The 2,393-nt window shown below is 40.1% G+C and overlaps 1 protein-coding gene across 1 annotated transcript in view; it reads left to right on the top strand.

The window, feature by feature from the left end:
- Window positions 1-304: 304 nt before the first annotated feature.
- LOC103781372 (lipoyl synthase, mitochondrial-like) overlaps window positions 305-2,393 on the top strand; it is a gene marked incomplete at both ends in the record, with an annotated part of 2,214 nt that continues 125 nt past the window's right edge. Inside the window, 4 exons of the mRNA XM_008949086.1 lie at window positions 305-477; window positions 1,164-1,257; window positions 2,019-2,099; window positions 2,309-2,388. Of these exons, the coding sequence (XP_008947334.1) occupies window positions 305-477; window positions 1,164-1,257; window positions 2,019-2,099; window positions 2,309-2,388 (428 nt within the window). The remainder of the gene's footprint in view (window positions 478-1,163; window positions 1,258-2,018; window positions 2,100-2,308; window positions 2,389-2,393) is intronic.

Here is a 2,393-nt window from a genome sequence, read left to right as displayed (position 1 = left end):
CGGCTGACGTGGGAGCGCCCGGGTGCGTCGCCGCACCGCCCTGTTTCTCAGCCCCGAGGTCTCACGTTACCCGTTCAGCGTCATTTGTACTCAAACCTACGTCACGTTAAGACATTTTGAAGGCGATCGTGCTTTGCGCCTTACACCTGGCTCAAAACGAAAAGCAGAGTGAGGTGTTTAACCGTGAGGCAGTTGGGAAAGCGCTTACACAAAGTGCACGGGACGGGTGGTTGTTCAGTATATAATGCTGTAGATGCTGTACATGCGTTTATAATTCGGTAAATTGCAGCGTTCCTTCTTTTAGGTGTCTGGGAGCTATGTGCGTAACCAGTACGGAACATTGGGCTCTTTGCCAGAGGAAAAAAAAGAGTTCCTGCAAAAGGGACCAGACTTGCAAGACTTTGTATCTGGAGATTTGACAGACAAGAGCACGTGGGCTGAGTACAAAGGCAATTTAAAGCGTCAGAAAGGAGAAAGGTAATTGTGATTTTGAACAACTGTAGTTGTGTCCATGCACTGTGTTGCTTTGCCGATTTAGTATTAACTACAAAACGTAGACAGAATGTTTTTATTAAATTCTGTTATACCGGCTTGTAAACTTCATATTTTCTCAAGAGAGAACAAACGGATTACTAACTTCAAATGTGTAACAAAACACAAAGACCTGTGTTTTCTCACCTGAGTGCCTTTTCCATGCATTAAATTACAAATATACATCAGTCAGTGAGTGTACCCTGCTTCGGTGTTGAAAAAATACTACTGATAGAGTAAAACAGAAAAAGAGTGAATTAAAAATTACTTAAGACACTCATATTTCCAGCTGCAAATTTGATCAGACTTCTTCATAGATATATAACGTACATTGTCATTAATTGTTGCAGTCTCTAGCCTGGCTCTGTCAGATCCTACCGATACGTTTAGTATTTTCAAAGCTTCCAGTGACACCAAATTTATGCTTCTCAGTGTTGGGATGGTGATAAACATGGAAGAGAGAAGTTCGTTGAGACTGTCAGTTATTTTCATATTGGCTGCTGAGTTGCATCAGTTTTCAAGGAACCTTTCCTAGCTGGGATCTGTAACTCACTGAAGTGGATCTGTGAAATTAATGGAAATTTACCATGTAAATAGTTTATTCATCTTTATGTTTACTTGATGTTATTCAGGCTGCGACTTCCTCCGTGGCTGAAAACAGAGATTCCCATGGGAAAGAACTACAACAAACTAAAGAATACCTTGAGAAGTTTAAATCTTCATACGGTAAATCCAGTTCCAACAAAGTTTTCCAGGAGGAATAAGGCATTTTTTACAGATACAAAATTCTTTCCCTGTAGAAGACAGGTAGAAGTCGTGTCTTGCATGACCTTCCCCACTGAAACCAAGCCCAGTGCTGGTCCCTTTTTGTCAGCAGTGAATTTTATCCATAGCCAAATCCAACAGAGTATTTATGTTTTTCCTGCAGTGATTTTTAAATACTAGGGTTTACTACTTGCATCACCAAAGAGATCAGAAGATGCTTTGTGTGACCATTTTTAGTGGAAACGCAAAGAATTTCAGTTACAAACATGTTTTGAATAAAAAGAAATTCTAGAAATAAGAGCACTTCATGAAGGTATGCCTTCCAGATGGTAAAAAGCGGTGGGTATGCATGAAGAGCTTTTATCTTCTTCCCTCCCCCAAGTAAGATCATGCTTTGATGCATCATAGACTTTGTGAACACTTTATCGGTTTGTAAATTTAAAATGCTAATGTCAATCCATGCTAATTAATAAGGCAATTACATGATTGAGGAGTTTTTTGAGTTGTGAAATAGAGGAAAAGAATGGTAACAGATGTCAGGAAACAATTCTTCTTTTCCTATCTGTTCTACTGGCTTCTTAGGGAAAATGTAGCTCCTGATTTATCACAGAAGGAATTATGTTTTCTTTGTAGACTACTCCTGGAATTGATGAATATCTTAATAATAAGTTTCAACAATAATATGGAGAAAAGACAGGCACATGACTGTTTTTTACCTTCAGGTATGTGAAGAAGCACGTTGTCCCAACATTGGAGAATGCTGGGGAGGTGGTGAACACGCCACAGCTACAGCTACTATTATGGTAAGACATTTCTTCAGTATTCTGTGAACATCTGAGCTGTTTGTAGTGCACTGCTGGATCTCTACTGTAGCAGAGCGGGTTTATTACAAGAAACTGAGAGTAAAGCGCTGTCCTAGTTTGGTTTTTTTTTTCCACAGGATTGGGATTTACCTGATCTAACTCATTGTGTTTCTCACAATGTAAAGATCAGAACGACTTTCTTATTTCAGCTGATGGGCGACACGTGCACTAGAGGTTGCAGATTTTGTTCAGTGAAGACAGCAAAGGCTCCTCCTCCGCTGGACCCCGAGGCAC

The sequence above is a fragment of the Merops nubicus genome, unplaced genomic scaffold (assembly GCF_000691845.1).
Source record: "Merops nubicus isolate BGI_N331 unplaced genomic scaffold, ASM69184v1 scaffold19911, whole genome shotgun sequence".
Taxonomy (NCBI): Eukaryota; Metazoa; Chordata; class Aves; order Coraciiformes; family Meropidae; genus Merops; species Merops nubicus.
Note: the sequence above shows the minus strand (reverse complement) of the source record. Positions and strands in the feature narration are given on the sequence as shown.